The sequence below is a fragment of the Desmodus rotundus genome, chromosome 10, assembly GCF_022682495.2.
Source record: "Desmodus rotundus isolate HL8 chromosome 10, HLdesRot8A.1, whole genome shotgun sequence".
NCBI classification, from domain to species: domain Eukaryota; kingdom Metazoa; phylum Chordata; class Mammalia; order Chiroptera; family Phyllostomidae; genus Desmodus; species Desmodus rotundus.
The window spans coordinates 14,536,970-14,554,681 of NC_071396.1; the positions used below are offsets into that span (position 1 = coordinate 14,536,970).

General features: G+C 43.7%; 2 protein-coding genes across 10 annotated transcripts in view; one reads left to right on the forward strand and one right to left on the reverse strand.

The window, feature by feature from the left end:
• SDCCAG8 (SHH signaling and ciliogenesis regulator SDCCAG8) overlaps positions 1–13,608 on the reverse strand; it is a 181,024-nt gene extending 167,416 nt beyond the window's left edge. Inside the window, exons 1-3 of the mRNA XM_024576157.4 lie at positions 12,919–13,608; positions 930–1,082; positions 149–234 (exon numbers count right to left, since the gene is read on the reverse strand). Of these exons, the coding sequence (XP_024431925.2) occupies positions 149–234; positions 930–1,082; positions 12,919–12,985 (306 nt within the window). The 5' untranslated portion in view covers positions 12,986–13,608. The remainder of the gene's footprint in view (positions 1–148; positions 235–929; positions 1,083–12,918) is intronic.
• A 216-nt stretch (positions 13,609–13,824) lies between these two features.
• The window catches only part of CEP170 (centrosomal protein 170), a 98,621-nt gene continuing 94,733 nt past the window's right edge, over positions 13,825–17,712 (forward strand). For 6 of the 9 annotated variants that reach the window (XM_045184481.3, XM_024575971.4, XM_045184482.3 and 3 more), the window contains exon 1: positions 13,832–14,099. The gene's annotated coding sequence lies outside the window, so the exon portion shown is untranslated. Of the gene's footprint in view, positions 14,100–17,712 lie in introns of all 9 variants that reach the window. The other 3 variants (XM_045184485.3, XM_045184486.3, XM_045184487.3) reach the window with 1 other exon arrangement.

Below are 17,712 nucleotides of genomic sequence, written 5' to 3' on the forward strand. Positions count from 1 at the left end.
ATCAGAGAAGATCATTTCTTTTAATGCTGTGCAGTCTGAGAGTGCCCTGCTCAGAACTGTCTGCAACATGCACCAGTAAAACGACATGGTAAAGTTAAAACGGTTAGAAAAATAATGCTTTTGTTGGGTTGCACATGTTGATACTTACCAAAGGGGACATTTTTCGTCTTCTTGATGGAGATGCCTCACTTTCCTTAGCTGCTTGTTGATGCAACAAAGCTTTGAGTTGATTAACTGCAGGGCAGAAGCAATGGGTTTATTAATCGTATTTGAGATCCACAGTTTATCATCTCCCATTCATCTTTCCATCCTTCTAACAAATATTGTTCAAACACATATTATGCATCAAGAACTGGAGATGCAAAGCAAAGATGAGAAAATCTCTCCCACTTAAGCTCTAAGAACCCAGTGGGCAAGAGTGACACACTAAGAGATATAAAACAACACAAGTTTGTATGCAGACCCAGAGCCATACATAGTGCTACAACAAGAGGAAGCACCTAATTGTGCTCGTTTTCTCAGAGAAGATAATGCTGTGAAGGATGAACAGGAAATCGCTGAGCAGAGAAGGGCGAGAAAAATTCCAGTAGAAGGCATGGCACATGCAAAAGCACAGGAGCAGGGCCAGCAGGACGTGGCTTGCAAGATAGATGGTTGGAAGGCGGGTAGAAACATGAGGCTAGCAAGGTAGCTTGGAGCCACCTAACAGAAATATTGCTACGATGCTAGGAGTTTGGATTTTGGCCTAGATAGACATTGGGAAGTCAAAGAAAAAAAAAAATTAGCGAGGGGATTGTATTAGCTGATTTGCATTTCAGGAATAGAATCGTAGCAGTGGAGTGGAGGATGGGCTGCAGTCATGACTGCAGGGAGTTTAAAGAATTCTCTGCGGGTCATCCAGGGCAGGGCCACGGCCATGTTCAGCTCACCAGCTTGGCTGTGTTGTAGTTCATGCCAGGAAGTCCCGGTGTCCTCATGTCCTTCCCTGGCGCTTAAAGAAGGATCCAGAGCATCTTCCCCAACACTGACTTCGCCTTCTCCCAGGGTACATTTCAGCTGGTGAATGCTTCTATTTGCACGCTCTACAACAACATGGTAAAAGTGAGGTTGCTGAAATCTGACGACCACGTGACACGCAATACTGGGCCAGTTCCTGAAGGAGAAGCAGTACTTCTGATGCTCTATGGAAAAAGGCAGCGTGCTGTTTCTAGCTTGCTGAGGAATGTGCTAGAGGAAGTGAGAGAAGACTAAGTTCATGGGTTAAAGGTTACACTTGATGATCTCCAAGGTCCCTGACACCTCAGGGGTTGATATTCACTATATATATAGAACTGCCAGCAGGAGGATTGAATGGGAGGGCTCCTCCCCCACCCACATCTCCAATCAATAACAAACAAGGCAAAGCACCTAAGACTCCCCTCCTCCACCTGGAGACACTGGGCTGGGTGGGCAGAACCAACAAGGGGGACTCCACCACACCAGGTATCTGCCCAGGGAAGCCTCCTTGTCCCTGTGGGCCCGCCCCCCACCATGAGACAGCCAACTGCCTGGCTTGGTTTTGAATCAAGATTTGAATAACTAAAGTGCTTCCAGTGATGAACTGCGGAGCCCAGCACTGCAGATATCACACTGGCTGACTGTATCTCATGCAGAAATTCCTGGCTAGTACAACTGACTAACCCTAGAATCGACGCCTAAAGTCACCAGCACATACTGAACATACGGTCTAAAATGAAGTGTTTTAAGGCACATTACTCTTGCAGTTCATGTCTAAAAATGGTCCCCACGGAACCCAGCCTTATGCCCTTTTCCTCTCCCACATGGAAACTGAGCAGGTCTGCCAGGCGTTAGTTAACCAAGACAATGCAGTGGGAGTTACACCAGGCCAGACCAGGCTTGTTTTTAAAATGTCTCATCGGTACTGCTTCCTCCCTCCCGGAGTGACTGTTTTTGTGAGCCCTGAGCCACAAGCAGGAAGTCGGACTACCCTGCTGGTGAGACTGTGGGGAGGCCATGGGGAAAGGAGAGGCCCTGGGACCACACGGACAAGGAAGAGCCCACTCCAGCCAACTGCCCAGTGGAGCCTTCCAGGCTACTCCAGGGCCAGAGGCCATTTGGATGCAATGGCACAAAAGAGACCCGAGGAACAGGGGATCACTAAGCAGCCACCGAGCTTTGAGGTGGTTTGTTATACAGCAATGGGTACCTGAAATAATTAACCCCCAAACAAAGGATTTGAGTCTCACGTTAACGACAGAAAGACACTGAGGACAGCGGTGATGACATGCCTCGTCACCCTGGCCTACTTTAATGGGCATCTTCACATGCCCAATGACTGGAGAACCAGACAATCGACCGGTAACTTCATTAGTTAAGGTCCAGTTTCTTTTTTAGGTTTAAACTTCTCATTGTTTCTCCGAATCTCCTGATTAACTTCACTAGCTTCAATCCAGAAAAGTAAATATTTCAAAAAATGTTCCTCGTACATTTAGAGCTGGGACCCAGATTTCAGTCACCATTTTCAAATTTTGACATCTGTATTGGAAAGTTATTTTTTACCTCATTAATTTACCAAACATTTACATAAATATAACAGAAATTTATGTTGGAAAAAGATGAATTCCCACGCAAGTTCATGTGCAGCGATTATCTAAACATTTCAAATGGATTCCATTTAAACAATTCTTAAGCTCTTCAGAGATGGTAAAACTATAAAACACTTATGGTTTCATTACCAATTATCATTGAGAATATCTCTACAAGCATACAGGACATTTAAAACACAGATTCCATATTCTCCAAGCTCATTGATTTCAAAATGGGAAACAGAAAAAATAACCGTAAGTTAATAGAAGAAAATACACCCTAAAATACACCCTATATTGCAAGAGATCTGACGGAGGTTCTTCACCTACAGAAACTCATTTTCTACCTGGCCTAAGCGAAAGGGAACAGGTCTTTCAGGTCAGCGTTCAGCACGAATAGCATGACACGCTATTACTACTCATCTACACAAGTGACCCAGCGACTTTCTCAGTTCATCTTCTCCGCACCACCCCGGCGTCCCCACAGACCCTGCTCTGCAGGCGCGCGGTGCTGAGCACAGCACAAGCCCGTCCCCCCTGTGACTCATCCTGAGTGTAAGAAAAGTCTGGAGAGGACGCATTCCTGATTTTAGCAAAATAAGAAGCAGCAATAGTTTCCCAGTGACTGAGGAGTGTATTTTCTACAGAGACCTGTTAATGGAAAAGGAAAATCAAAGCGTTACATGATAAGCGGTTCAGTCCGCAGAGCTTTAGATTTATGCGCTTCAATCTACGAATAAAGCACTTATCTCCCAGGCATCCATTAGAAAGGAACCAGACGGCTTGGCTAACGTGAAGAGTGTGGCTGCGGAGCTATCAAATGACTTCACCTCTAAGACAAAGGATTATTATTTATTTATATCTACTCTGACTAAAAGCTAACAAGCTATATTCAGGAAAATAAAGGAAATCTAAAAAAAAAATTGCACAGTTGAAACCCCTATAGGTGGAGCCCTTTTCAGCAGAGTGCGGTGATGGCAGAGTTTGATGAGCCCATTTAATCCCTTTTCTCATGTTTCCAATGTCTTGTTTAGTCTTCTCAAATCTGTAACGTTCAGAGATGACATGTTACATTGCATTATGAAAATAGTATCATGTGAAAAGCTGAGATTTTGATAAGTGGTATTTTAAGTTATTTCAATATAACATTGCAAAACATGTGCTATACGCTTAACCTACAAATGGAGTTAATCCTGAGGAATAACAGTGCCCGACGGTTCCGGACAGATGAAAGCCCTCTGCCCTTCAACTGGAGCCTCCGCAGCGGAAGGCCCGTGACCCTGTTCAGGACACCGCCCCCGAGACGCGGTGTCTGCTGTTTACACAGAAGGAAACCAGATTACACAGGAGGTTCCAGTTCTCTCCCGCCCCACTGTTCATGCGCACAGCTTTATCTGCCTAGAACCAAGAGGGAGCAAGAAAGGATACTCCTTTCCTCCTCTCTCCTGAGAAGACAGAGAGGGCATTTCCCAATGCGTCCTGACTCCTTCTCCCCAGTACCAAACCCAGGCTGAGCATGAACTTCATTACCAATACAAACACCAGTAGGACCCTGGGTCCTACAGAATCACACGAACAGTAGTGTAAGTAATTAATATCTCTGCTCATCCGCTAGCCAAACATCAGCCAGCATGACCGATCAGCACTAGACAGGTTAGTGAGCTGCTGGTTGCTGATGATTTGAGTCTGTCTTACTCGTTTTTGTAATCCAGTTTCCCCACTTCTACCTCCTAGCTCACCGCTGGGCCCCTCTTCATCAAGGTGTGTTTGAACAAAAGGTAAGTAGGTCCCAGACTAGGAAGGATCATCGCTTTCACACCTAGTGTGAATTATTAATTTCTGCACTCTCCATCTGTACTGGGACAAGGGAAGGGGAATTATCCTGGTGACAGGGACAGGCAGCCACACCCTGTGAAGCGCCCAGCTGTCTCTGAGAAAACACGCCATCAACCAGACCTCCCTCGGCGGAGACACGAGATGCGCCGCCTTTCTCCAAACAAGCCCAGACTAGGGCAGACAAGCAGAAAAATGAGACCATGGCGAGAAAAGAGATACATGTGTTTGTCCACCCTTGACTGGGCCTCAGCCTAGTTCAGAAGATTGCTGTCCCTGTGTACTAAGGGACTGACAGGTAGTACAAGCAAGGCAAAACAGCGTATTCCACAATCAGACACAGCCAGCTTTGTCAAAGGCAGTGACAATAGTGAGAGAGATCAGAAGTAGTGCTATATAGGAAGTAAAAAATTCTCAAAGAAAATGCTATCATAAGACTCATAAGAGCTGACAAATGTGCTCAAGTGGTTGGCGCCAGGACTGAAAAATCATCCCAGCAAGAATGCAAACGTCTTAAGAAAGCAGTGTCTGGAAGATCATTAAGGATGCTGGATGTTGGCAAATCAAGGAGACTGGCTAGATGCAGAATGAGGGGTACACCTGGTACGCTTTTGGCACCAACTGGGAGGACTTATGCACCTGTCACTTTCCATTGATAAAGAAATAATCCTAGCCAGACTGGCAGAACACAGGCAAAAATCACCAGCCAAATACAATCTGTATCCTTAATTGTAATTACTCTCAAGTACGATCCCGGCAGAGCACGGGCTGTGAGCAAAGCCTTGCTGCTCCAGGGTCACGGATTCTCAACCTCAGCACTTGACACGTGGCCCTGAAAATTCTCTCTCATCAGGGGCTGTGTTGTACGTGTTCAGCAGCATCCCTGGCCCTGACCCACTGGATGCCGGCAGCCCCCTCCCCCTCCCACGTCTGACAAACGAAAACGTCTCTAGACGTTACCATATGTCCTCTGGGCAGAAACAGCAACCTGGCTGAGAACTACCGGTTTAGATCAATCTAACAAGACACCTAGTGCTCAGTCTGGAGGAGAGAGACGTCCATCAAACCCACCACGTGGCTGCATTGTGACTGCAGCCTCCTCTTGATGAAAAGTGGGCAGGACAGTGCGCTACCTGGCACAGTGGTGCTGTGGGGCACTTCTGCGCCAGATGTCCAGACAAGGTGTTATATCACTACCCACTGTAATCAAGAACTTGGAATTCACATGTAGCTTCATTTCAAGGCTGAACACAGGAAGCAGTGGTTATACTCTAAGGCCACTTTTCAGAGCTACCTTAGGTGACCATTCCTTTACATATTCCAGTGGGCCTGGGTGAAGCTCAGTCAAAATCAAGGTTGCTTTGCTAAGCGCACAAGTGCATTTCCAGCTACTCTCTGTACCTTTTGACCCCGAAAGGAATATCATTAACTGAAAATGATAAAAAGTAAAAAAACACACACACACAATAACCTTAGCAAAGTGCTTATAGCATGTCTTTTAAACATCCCAAGAGAGAATATAATTATTCTCAGTATCTCAACAGCTTGAAAACAACTTAATCTCATTTTTCTGTCCAAGAACATGTGAAAATGCCCTTACAATTTTATAACACTGAGCCATGTTTGATTCTAGGTAATGCTAGAAATGACTAGTCACTTTTTTGGATATTAAGTCCTGTTTCTTGCCCATTTTACCTGATCAGTAATAGGAAAAGAAAACTGAAATTCTACTGGATTTTTCATATACTGGTAAAAGAAATGGTCATAAAAGTTAAAACTACAAAAAAAAAAGCCACATGAGTCTCTAAAACAAACAAAAAAGAATGTGATTTAAATTTCATTAGCAAAAAATGAACTCAGATGTTTACAAGTTTTATTTGCATTACCAATCCTTATTTAATAGCCAAACCATTCCATTTCCTTAATTTTTAGAAAACAGAGATGGTTCAGTCTGCACTGGAATACCAAAATAATTTTGTCATTTCACAATGAATGCTTCCACAGAGGCTTTATTGTGTTGTTGCCTGTCTTGGTCTCAATGACACTAACAGTAAATTAAACAAACAAGCAAACATTAGCTGTAGAGAATGTGTATGGTAGATGGCATCGTAAAATACTCAGAAAATATGCCAGAAGGGCAAAAAAGAAAAAATGGAGGCGGAGCTGGAAGAGGAAAAGTAGGAGGGGCAGAAGGAGGGATGAAGAAAAAGAAGTAAAAGAAGAAGAAACAAGTTTGATAAGTCAAAAAAAAGAACTTTTACTTAAGTTACACACATATTTTTGTAAGCTTGGCAAAGATCCAGATGATATCACTGCTGGTTAACTCAGTGACCAAATTATTGGCTAGTAAGATTACCACAGGCCTTCTGCAGATGTGAGCCCTTCCCTGGACAGAAAGACACCCTTGGTAGGATTTAGAGAGATGTGTCAATCATATACAAGTAAAACGAGGGACATTGGCATTATCGTTGGTTTTCTCAAAGGATCACCCCCAAGTTATACACTTCCATTATCAGCCTTTCACTTTCTATGAACTAGTTCTACTCTTTACTATTATTTTTTTAAATATATTTTATTGATTATGCTATTACAGTTATCCCATTTTCTCCCCTTTATTCCCCTCCGCCCTGCATACTCCCTGCCACCCGCATTCCCCCTGCCTCTTAGTTCATTTCCATGGGTTGTACATATAAGTTCTTTGGCTTCTACATTTCCTATACTATTTTTAGGAAAAATAAATGTCAACTTTCTACCTACCATTAATGCTACTTATTCCCTGTACCTTTTCCCCCATTCTGCCCCCCACTTCCCCGCTGATAACCCTCCATGTGATCTCCATTTCTGTGATCCTGTTCCTGTTCTAGTTGTTTGCTTAATTCATTTTTTAGGTTTGGTTGTTGATAGTTGTGAGTTTGTTGTCATTTTACTCTTCACATTTTTGATCTTCTTTTTCTTAGATAAGTATCTTTAACATTTCATATAATAAGTGCTTGGTGATGATGAACTCCTTTAACTTGACCTTACCTGGGAAGCACTTTGTCTACCCTTCCATTCTAAATGACAGCTTTGCTGGATAGTGTAATCTTGGATGTAGGTCCTTGCCTTTCATGACTCTGAATACTTCTTTCCAACCGCGTCTTGCCCTTATAAGGTTTCTTTTGAGAAATCAGCTGATAGATTAATGGGAACTCCTTTGTAGGTAACTCCCTCCTTTTCTCTTGCTGCTTTAAAGAGTCTCTCCTTATCTTTAATTTTGGGTAACTTAATTATGATGTGCCCTGGTGTGTGCTTTCTTGGGTCCAATTTCTTTGGGACTCTCTGAGCTTCCTGGACTTTCTGGAAGCCTATTTCCTTGGCCTGATAGGGGACGTTCTTCATTACTTTTTCAAATAAGTTTTCAATTTCTTTCTCTTCCTTTTCTCCTTCTGGCACGCCTATGATTCGGACGTTGGAATGCTTAAAGTTGGTCTGGAGCTTCCTAAGCCTCCCCTCATTTTTTTGAATTCTTGTTTCTTCATTCTGTTCTGGTTGAATGTTTATTTCTTCCCTCTAGTCCAAACTGTTGATTTGAGTCCTGGTTTCTTTCCCGTCACTGTTGGTTCCCTGTACATTTTCATTTCACTTTGCATAGCCTTCACTTTCCCCTCTAGTTTGCAACCATACTCAACCATTTCTGTGAGCATCCTGATACCAGTGTTTTGAACTGTGTATCAGATAGGTTGGCTATCTCTTTGTTGCTTAGTTATATTTTTTCTGGAGCTTTGATCTGTTCTTTCATTTGGGCCATTTTTTTGTCTTGGTGCGCCTGTAACATAGTAAGGGGCGGAGCCTTAGGTGTTCACCAGGGCAGAGCCACTCACGTCGCTGTGTTGTGACGTAGTGTGTGGGGCAGGGATCCAAGAGGGAACAATGCCGTTTGGTCAGCTCTCTGCCAGCTTTCAGTCACTTCCCCCGCTACCCTCAAACAAGTTGGGCCCTTCTGGTGCTGATTCCCAGGTAGGTGGGTTTGTGTATGTTCTGGGACCTCGTGGGTCTCTCCAACAAACTCTCCTTTGAGACTGGGAGTTTCTCCCACTGCCGCCTCCACCCCCACCGGTGTTTTCAATCAGAGGTTTGAGGCTTTATTTCCCCAAGTTGGAACCCTGGGTTGCTCGGCCTATCTCGCTCCCCAGTTTTTCCTCCCAGTTTATCCTAATGCAAATGTGGGACCACCAGCTCTGCCAGCTGCCACCTGGCCACAAGTCCTCTCTGCCCCGCTGCCCATCTCCGCCCCTCCTACCGGTCTGGATGAATGTTTCTTCTTTAACTCCTTGGTTGTTGGACTTCCATACAGTTTGATTTTCTGTCAATTCTGGTTGCTTTTTGTTCTTAAATTTGTTGTTGTCCTTCTTTTGGTTGTGCAAGGAGGCACAGTGTATCTACCTACACCTCCACCTTGGCTGGAAGTCCCTCTTTACTCTTATTTTTACTGGAGAGAAACATAACTGTTGTCATGCACATGGTCCAATCCAGTGCTGGTGGAAGGAATATTAGAGATCTGGGGGTCTGAGAGGGGTGCCCTGAGTGAGAACCGGGTTCCCACATGTGTTTTGTTTGGCTAGCATAGTGTGGGAGGAAGAGGGAAGAAAAAGGGGAGAGAAGGGAGGAAAGAGGGAGGACACGCAAGAGAAATTGGACTGTTTTTTAGAAAAAGTATCATCTGCCCAGCTCTGCCATAAGCCTCACCATTCCCTCATGTCTTCCACTGAATCTGTCACACATTCTGTCACCTGTCTGTCTCCTAAAGGCAGTAATTTTGAAATCTAGTTACAACTTCATTTTATAGATGAAGACGAAGAATCCAAGAATGGTTGATTGACTTGTCTAAGGTAACAGATGGGTATCAGCAAAGCAACCGTAAGGGATATTGAGCTGGCTCCTAGGGCCACAGTCTCCTCCTCTGACTTCATCATACTCTTCTGTGAATTCAATCTAGAGCCTGAAACACCAAAATGGTGCAATAAAAAGGGGGAGCGAGCCTATGTAATGTACATAGAAAATAAAGGACATATTCCTATCAATATGCAAGTCTGTTTCATATTTCTTTATGTGCACCCAACCAGAGGAGGCCAGGAACTAGGTAAATAGATGAGTCATGTACACAGGTGTTGATGAAACTTGCCCTTAGCTAACACCCCAGCAACAGACTGGACACGATTCTGTTACTGAGGCCGGGACGCTGCATTCTAGCAAGTGCTTGCCTTCTTTCTAATATCATACCCCTATATTCAACTGTATTTAAAACAGCCTGGACTACCCATGATTCTGCTTTTTCTTACCCTTTCTTAGCTACAAACTAGTTTCTTTTATACTTCATGGTCTTGTACAACATGTCGAGTTTAAATGAGAGGAGGGGCATTTGCTCTTCTCCCCAGATACCAATATACTTCTCAACCATTCTGTGGGTCTTGAATAATAGTTGTCTGTAGGGGGAATGAACCCTAAGCACACTGCCAGGAGACCTCCCAAGGCAGTTTCATTCAGTTCTATATTAAGTTCAGTGACTCCCAGGATACCTGGGTTATGCCCACTTTTTTTTTTTTTTAACTACACTTCATATCATTTCATATCATTTACAGTGTAGGGATATCACAGTTTTGCGGGGCAGTGAAGTCTTCCAGTTTATTTTCCTCATAACTCTTGCTCTGAAGGAGTGTCATTAAACCTTTCCAATTTCTTGCATTGGGGGCACAGACAAACCAAAGCAGAGATATCCTTAGAGGGGAAAAACGATGGCCACTTCTGAAAGGGCAAGGGACAGGATGAGAGGTAAGGGTGGAGTCTGCATATGGACTCCCTATTTCCAGGGCTGTTCTAGCATCCTCAGAGTTGAGGGAGCAAGACTTTCGCTCAAGGTTTAAAAGCAAGAACTCTGTGCTTTTTATATCAGAACTTCAAATTCTTAATTTACTAGGATAATACCAAAATTATATTTAAAGCATATAAATGAGAAAAAATGAGGGACTAGCATGGAAAACTGTGGAAGCATTTTGCATTTTTATGTGGCTACTTTCTGGCTGAATAGAAAAGAGGGAATATTAGTAATGATTACATGTACAGTTATTTAGAAATCAGAGGGATAACGTGCGAGGAAAAACCAAGAATTCTTACTAGCTTTTTCTCCAATCCTGAACTAGGTAAGACATTTTGGGGAAGTAATGGCAAGTAGACAAAACCAAATAAGCCAACAAAATGAACACAAATCAATTCAAAAGTACTTTAAATTGTGTTTTATCTGACTGCATAGTGACACAATTCTCAAGTTATTAAGCACAAACACTCAAAATCATGGAGTTCCCCATATAAAATAATGTCACCATATTTTGCTTATTCAGAAACACAAATTTTGACTTTAGGGGAGTTATCCTATTTGTAAATGGTAATTTATATGTCTGACATGAAGAACCTCTGATTATGCTTTGCTTCAAAATTATCCATTTTGTTTCCTTCCATGAGGTGTTAAATAAACTAAATAAACATGAAAATAAAAATGCTACTAAATAAGTAATCAAATAAGTTCTGAAAACCCATAAAAAATCAGGTTCCATTCTTGGTTCATTATTAAAGCAATCACTAAAATTTTTAAAAGTTAACTTGTTTCTCTGCTTTTTGTCTGCTTTTGATTATGTCTTCACTGTCTTATATTATTAGCACACTGAAATTAAAATGTATTTTAAAATGCATTAGCTTTGAATGAAAACTCTTCACATTATAATCACTAAAAGCAGCAACATGGGTATTAAACATAGCACTACAACATTAGTTTGAAATTAACTATTATATCAAAATGCCTAATATTAAATTGCCCCAATACATAAAAATTCAAAATAAGATCAAAGAAGGAGAAATATTGGGAGACAATGCAAAACAACAATTTTTAGCCAACCTCAAAAATTAAACAAAATCACTCATCACTGTGCACAGTGTTTTTCTTGCTTTCAAATTATAAGTTAGAAGTGGTTATTTCTGTATCTAACAGTTCTTGAAACATTAGCAGGGTGATGAAGGTATTCATTAAGAGCAATAATTTTACTCTTGCAGTTTGAATACTGAATGTTGGCACTTTCTCTGACACTGCTGGCAGATGGGAATAATAAATAATAACTCTTACAAAGTCTAGAGTCACTTGAAAATAAACTTTCTAATCTTGAAAAATCTTCATTTTGGTGCAAGTACCAATTATAAATAGCAGCTAACATTTAATGAGTGCTTCTTATGTGCCAAACACTGATCTTTACCCTTAATTTCTACTATAGCAATCTGTAATTATTTTGTCTGTTGTCTTTCTCCCCCACTAATCCAGAGGCTCCAAGGGGACAGGGACATTGTCTAGTTCCTCATTGTGTCCCCAGCACCTAGTACACCTAACACATAGTCACTCAATTAATATACGAGTCAGCATTCTATATGCTTTAAATAATCTTTTTAAATGGTTGGTCATGCTAGAGGGTTAAGAAAGTGCTACAGAATGTAAAATAGAGTGTATTACATCTAATAGAATAAATATTCTTTAATGAACTTTTCTTTTAGTTTATACATATGTATATGCCATACAAAATGTACTTCTGATGAGTAACAGTAAATAAAAGAAAGTCTGAAAATTATTGCTTGACATGGATTATTTCATTTGCTCCTCACAATAACCCTGTATACGACACCATAACTTCCACTTTAAAAGAACAGAATAAGGTTTCTAGATGTTTTGTATGATGTCCAGGATGACAGAGCTATCTACTAAGTATGGACTTCGTTTCTATACATACTCACTTATAGAGCACTATACGAAGAAAATCTGAATTAACTAAATAAGGTTTCAGTCATAGGAATTGCGACATGATTAATAAAGAAACACATAGGCTTTTAAAACAAATCTGACTGAATTTAACACCTGACTGTGCCTCTGTGGGGGTTTTGTCCTCACATAATGTCTTTACACCTCCATTTCCCCATGTGTAAAACAGGAATATTTATAAGGTTGTTTGAAGTTTTAAATGATTTAATATATGTAAATAGCCTAGACTACTAAATATAGCTGTTGTGATTAAAGTAATTATTAGTGCTGTTTTTTCCCCTGGTCCAATAAATCCCATCCAATCCACTACACCACAATTCGAATGTGTAAAAAGCATGAATAGGGAACTTATTGGAATAAAGAGCCAAGTATGGGAACTGGGCAAAAGTGGCAAAGAGCCATCCAAGAGTTTCTGCGGGCGCTGTATGAGAAAGACGTCTATGTCAAGATCAAAGAGTTGGTTCAGGTAACCAAGGGAATCAATAGAAACATCACTGGTTAATAGTAAAAACAAACGAGACTATTCCATCCTTCACCAAAAACATCCATCTTCTTCTTCCACATCCCGGCTGGGGCCGATCCAAGGCATTAAGAAAGGCACCTTGCCATCTCCCGCCCACTAGACCCTAGTACCAAGGGGCTATGGCACAGGGGTTCGGAGCAACTCACCCCGGAGACTCCGTTGGTATTGCCCCAGAATCTCCTCCAGGGTAGAGTTCTCCGGGGACTTCGCCATGCACACAATCGGGACCTAGAGATGGGAGTTACAGTGTCCAGTGGTCTTACAGGGTCCAGTGGCCCTCCTAGAACAGGAGGCCTTAGCGCCCTGGGAGAACCCGCCAGCTTCCTGCTGCTGCTGTCAATGGGGAGCCAGGAACCCTGGACCGAGCTCGTAGGAGCTCTTCCCACCCACCGGCCCTCCTGGTGGATGACGGGACTTGTGGTTCACAGGCTCCGGACTTGCAGCCTCGAAGTTCCTCAGAGCCCTTCCAAAGACACTACAATTCCCAGAGGGCACCGCGCTCCGAGCGCAGGCTTCGGCTGTTTGGTTGCCAGATCCGGTTGCCAAGAAACTGCTTGGAGGCTCCGCCCTTTTCCTGGCTTAGTTCTGCCTTCAACCCATCCTGCTGTTTGGACCACCCAACTGACAGAAAGGGCTCACTGAAGGCCTTGGCCCTTCCAAATCTGCTAGTAAGCATTCGATCCTTGAAGCTTGTCAAGAACGCAAATAAGCTCTACAGTCTTCAGCCACGACATTTGTCAAAACAGCCAAATAAGCAAGAAAAAGAAGTTCTAAATCTTCTAAAGAGCCTAGATTGTGAAAGACAGCTGACACTACAAATCCTAGCATGCCCAGCAACCTGACCTCCACTTGGATTTGGCGCACTGCCCGCTGGGAATTGTAGTCCCTGCCAGTTGCGGTCCCTGCTAATCCTGGGGTCCTCTTCATTGTTCAAGTTGGTCTTTGAGGCACGCCTGCGCAGTAGGAAGCTGGAAAAGCCTGGGGTTGAGACCCTCTGCACAACCCCTTTTCATTGTCTGCTTTTGGCGCCTGCGCAGTAAGAGATCGTTGGATCTGAGCCGGAGAAGGGGATCCGGCCGGGCTCCTCGCCCTTTCCCCAAGCGCCTGCGCACTAGGCGGCCGCTCTTTGCCGTTACCGCTATGTGTGGGGCGTGTGTGGAATAACGTATTGCCCAGCGGAGCTGAGAGGCCGGGAGCTCGATCCCAGCGACAGCGACGGGGACGACGACCACGACAGGGTGGGGGTGGGGGAGGACGGCGTGCCAGAGACTCACGGGACGCGCCGCGCCCCGCCTTTCCCGTCCGGTCCCTCTCTCAGCGGTGAGGGGTAAGTGATGCGCTCAATCGCTGGCGTTAGGCGCAGCCGGTGCGGCCGCCGCCGCAGCTGCCGCTCCTCCACGTCCTCTTCCTAGGGATCGCAGCCGGGGCTCCGGCCGCGGCCCGCGGCGGGGCGGGGGTGCGGGGCCGGGAGGCGAGGGGGCGCTTCCCGGATGCTCCGCGCGGCGCTGCCGCCTCCCCCACGCACCCGATCCGGGGCACGGCGGGGCCGCCCCTCCAGCCCAGCCCGCCGCCCGCCGGCCCTCCGGCGCCGCCGCCGCGCCGGGTTCCCGGAACGTTTCGAATCGTTTCAGCTCTGTCCGGGCTTTGTGCAGCCCTCCCCCTCCGCCGTGGCGGCGCGAGGGGCGCGGGCGGAGCCTCGCAGGGAATGGCTGCGCTGCCGCCGGGACGCGGTTTTTCCCGGGTCGGAGCAGCCAACGGTCGCGACCCTTCTTTGTGGCTCTTTTGGGACGCGGGGTGGTTGGCGCGAGGTCCGGCGGGGAGCCGTGGGGACGCGGGGGGAGGGCGTGGAAGTCGCGGTGTCGCGCACCCGGCCAGGCCGTGCACCCCGCGTAGGCTCTGGCTCCGTGGTGAACCCCGGGCCGGAGAGAGCGGCTTCCTGCCGGCTGCATTGTCCTGAGATTCAAACTGGGGTGTTGGATAGTTGCCTTCATTTCATCACCCAGGGGGGGAAGAGCGAGGCCGCTGACCGCAGGCTGGGCGGGAAGACGTGGCGTTTGTGTCCCGAGTCACAGAATCTCGGCTTTCTCAGTGTTCGGTGGAGTTTCATGTATTAAATTGAAGCCTGGACGCGCCCGCAGGACGGGCGCACTGCCTGTGCGAGCTTGGCCGAGGTGTCGAGGAAAAATGGCCAGGGGGCGAGGAAGGCTGGGCTGCGAGGGCCGACGACGAAGCTATTGTGTAGCTGGGAGATGCAGCAGCAGAATTGTTGTTTCATTGGGTGGGGAGCGCGTTCACGTTCCCCAGTGAATAGATTAGGGCACATCTTGCCTTTTTTTTTTTTTTTTTAAGCAACCACAGCAAACAAAAAAATAGGCCTGGTGCATTTCTATTTACGAATTTGTTTATTCGTATTTTTATTCTCTTTTTGAAAATTCACTGCCATTTGAGAGAAATATGCTGAAGCAGAAGATACATTGAAAACGCATCTTTTAAAATGATTCGATCGCTCAGCCTACAATGCGTCCAACCGTGTGCTGGCGTTAGAACCAGCGGGACGGGGAGGAGCAGGTGGGGGATTTAATAATGTGAGAGGAGAGATGTGTGATGAATGCAGGGTCTAGAACTTCACTGCTGAAATCCTGCCTGGGGATGCTTCCAAGATGTAGGAATTCCGCCCTGGAAATACTACACTGCAACTTACAAACCGTTTTGTATTTTTCTGCCATTAATTTTTTTTTTAAGTTACACTAGGGCTGCTTGTACTTCTAACTCAGTAGATGTTTAATTTTGCTGTTTTAAAACTGAAGAGTTCAAGTGCACTTGACAGAGGAAGGCACTAAAATTTGAAAAGTTAACTGACTTGTCAGCTAAGCCAAACTGCTAGTGAAAGGCAGAGCCAACTGAAACCAAGGTCTGTCCTGCAGAGGCTCTGTCCACTGTGTCCCTCGGTCCCCTACCCTGTGAACTTGGAGGGAAAGCTTCCCTACAGACTGAGTGGTCTGTGACAGTCCAGTTCATCGGTGCCCCAGTTGTGTTAATCTGATCCTTTGTAATGTAAAAATAGTAATTCTACTGAAGTAGAACTCTAGTTTTATAAATTAGTGATGTCAGGAAAGATACTACAACGTGGGCATTTCAAAGTAATGGTTCTTTTGAATTTAAGCTTACTTGAAAATAATCTGTAACTAAATTCAGTATGTGGAATTATATTAAATTACACCCCAAATGTATTTCACTGGGTAAATTTCATGGCGTTCTAAAATTACTTTGTATGGAAATAAATAACCATCTTCATGTTTTTCATCTTAGCATTAGAATAGTGAAATTTACACTATAGAATTATTATACATTACTCCTATTAATGCAAATATCAGGGTGCTTCTAAAAAGTCTGCTTAGTGATTTAGTTTATTTGTTCCAAGTATGAGTTCTTGTTTTATCACTGGAGAAAAAAATTTGCTTTATTATTGCATCTGATAGTAATAAGATGTCACTCATCTAGTCCTGGATACTGTATATGTTTAAAGTTGTCACCATGGTTTTTTATTCAACAAAATCGATTCCTGAACAATAATTTTTGCTGTTTTAATTAGTGAGTAATGTTTTTGTCTGTAAGGAACACTAGCAGTGTTAAGCTGTCCTATTAAATACCTCACAGACAGCATGATACTAAATTGCCAGCTAAAGTAACCATTTAGTTGCAAATTATGTTGTAAGTGTAACAAAAGAGTAATTACATACTATCTGAAAAACCCTGCCTGGATAAATACTGATGACTGGAGCATTGAATGTTGATGTGCTTCAGTAAGAAATGGGTTTGTTTCCTCTTATGGAGAGAAATCTCAGACTATCTTTATTTCAGAAACTTCTATTGATGGACAAGATTTCTAATTATCAACTAGACTTGGTGGAATGGGTTTTAATTTATTTACTCATATATTTCTCGAGGGAAGTGCTCAGCAACGAGTTAACCTGTGTGAACGATACAAAAGAATAAGAAAATGTGTCTGGTGGTAAGGTTGATTAAACTGGACATATAGTCTAGTTAATTGAAATGATTGTCCAACAGTATATTATAAAATTGTTTATGGGCAAAATGAATAATATATCCAATATGTACTGAAGGTAAAGCCCACTTTTATGTCAAACAAAAACAGACAGGAAACTAACCAAAGTAAGGGTAAAGAAAACTTTATAAAAATCACTAACATGCAAATAGGGATTGTACGAAGCATAGAAGTGGAAAAGAACACCAAGCATGCATTAAGTTTGAAAAACCAAAAATGAGATGCAGCAGAGAAGTTATTTGAGTATAACAATAATCGATAACTAGCTTAGCAAATGTTCTCCTTTGGTCCATGCTGTTTATTAAATGAATGAATAATGTCTACCATGTGTTAAACACCTACTAAGTGCCAAGCAGTGTGTGTGTGTGTGTGTGTGTGTGTGTGTAATCTAGGCAGCAGTCTTGTAAATAAGATACTATTTTTCACATTTGAAGTTGAGAATATTTGAGGCCCAGAGTTAAGGAATAATTTTGGTTCTGTGTCACACATTACTATGTGGAAGAGCCCATAATGGAACCTTCATCTTTTTGATGAAAGCCAAACTTCTTACCACTCATTTTTTTTAGTAGGTTGCAAAAGGCAACATTCATTCCCTCTGATTTACAAAATTTTAGAGTTCGAGGAGACTTTAGAAGTCCTGTCATACCTGTTCCTACTATCCCTGAGATGTTACTGAATCCAGCTTCTCCATAAACAACACTTCCATGAAAAAAAAAATGGACACAGGTATGCTCACTTAGCATCTGAAAAGTATGGAAAGATGCTGCTTACACTGAGCTTGCATCTGCTCTGCTGCGTGTTGTGTGACTTCCCATTGGTTGCAGCTCTGTCTTTAAGAGTGAGACACAGTAAGGTTTTCCTCGACGTAGCTGGG